General features: G+C 44.1%; 1 protein-coding gene across 1 annotated transcript in view; it reads left to right on the top strand.

The window, feature by feature from the left end:
• The window catches only part of LOC118430125, a 21169-nt gene that overhangs the window by 7992 nt on the left and 12245 nt on the right, over nt 1-932 (top strand). Inside the window, exon 2 of the mRNA XM_035840836.1 lies at nt 332-382. Within this exon, the coding sequence (XP_035696729.1) occupies nt 332-382 (51 nt within the window). The remainder of the gene's footprint in view (nt 1-331; nt 383-932) is intronic.

Here is a 932-nt window from a genome sequence, read left to right as displayed (position 1 = left end):
GTGAAAAAAAGGATAGATTGAATCCTTGACACCCACAACCATACAAGCAGGATGATACAGAGTTGAACACAAAAATTGAAATTTTGGCACATTTTTTTCGTGACCCACTGACGTAAGTAACCCTGGTGCTCTTTTCACGAATTTAAAATCATGAGGAGTTTGATACCATATAAAAGGAAATCACACACGCTTTCTACTGATATATAACACATTAAAATTGATGCAGAAACAACGGAAATATGATCAGCCAAAGTTCATATTCCAAACTTTTTGTGCCGAGTTTATATAGCCGGTATAACCGCCGTTCGGCGTAACACACCAGCTTCGCGGGTACGCGGCGCGGCAGCAGCTGGTTATATTACACCGAACGACCCGAACGAAGGTATCATATAAGTTTTTATTATTCTTGTACTTTATTATACTGCATAGTTACATGTACTGCAGGAAATTTATAAGCAGTACTACCTGTTCTGTACAACGTCACCTCGTTCGTGTAACACAAACTCTAACTCTGCAGAACTCTCAATAACTCTACAACAAGATATTTAAAATCAGTCTACAATCTATTTGGTTGAGTTACCGGAATGTCATCTTAATTGGGTTTTGTTACGGTCCCATTTGCACCGATGCCCGTAGAGGCTGTATCCTTGGCCGGGCACCGTAGCCACAAATTTGTCCCAGTGGACTGCCGGATACCGCGGGGGTAACGTTACATCTCGATGTGCTCCGGATTAGAGTACGGCGTCTATTTGTCACCCGGTCCCGGGTTGATTTTAACTCAAGCCGGGGCCCGACCGTGCCCAGATATAATCGGTAGCCGCACAGGACACGCCTGAAAGTGAAAAAAGCTCGTTAACTACCCGGTGGGCTCCTTTTTTTGGCGACGCCTTAGGGGGCGGAGGCATTTTCTACAGTATTACGATCGCTTTGAA

This window comes from Branchiostoma floridae, chromosome 14, assembly GCF_000003815.2.
Source record: "Branchiostoma floridae strain S238N-H82 chromosome 14, Bfl_VNyyK, whole genome shotgun sequence".
Classification (NCBI taxonomy): Eukaryota; Metazoa; Chordata; class Leptocardii; order Amphioxiformes; family Branchiostomatidae; genus Branchiostoma; species Branchiostoma floridae.
This window is presented reverse-complemented; position numbering and strand designations above follow the sequence as displayed.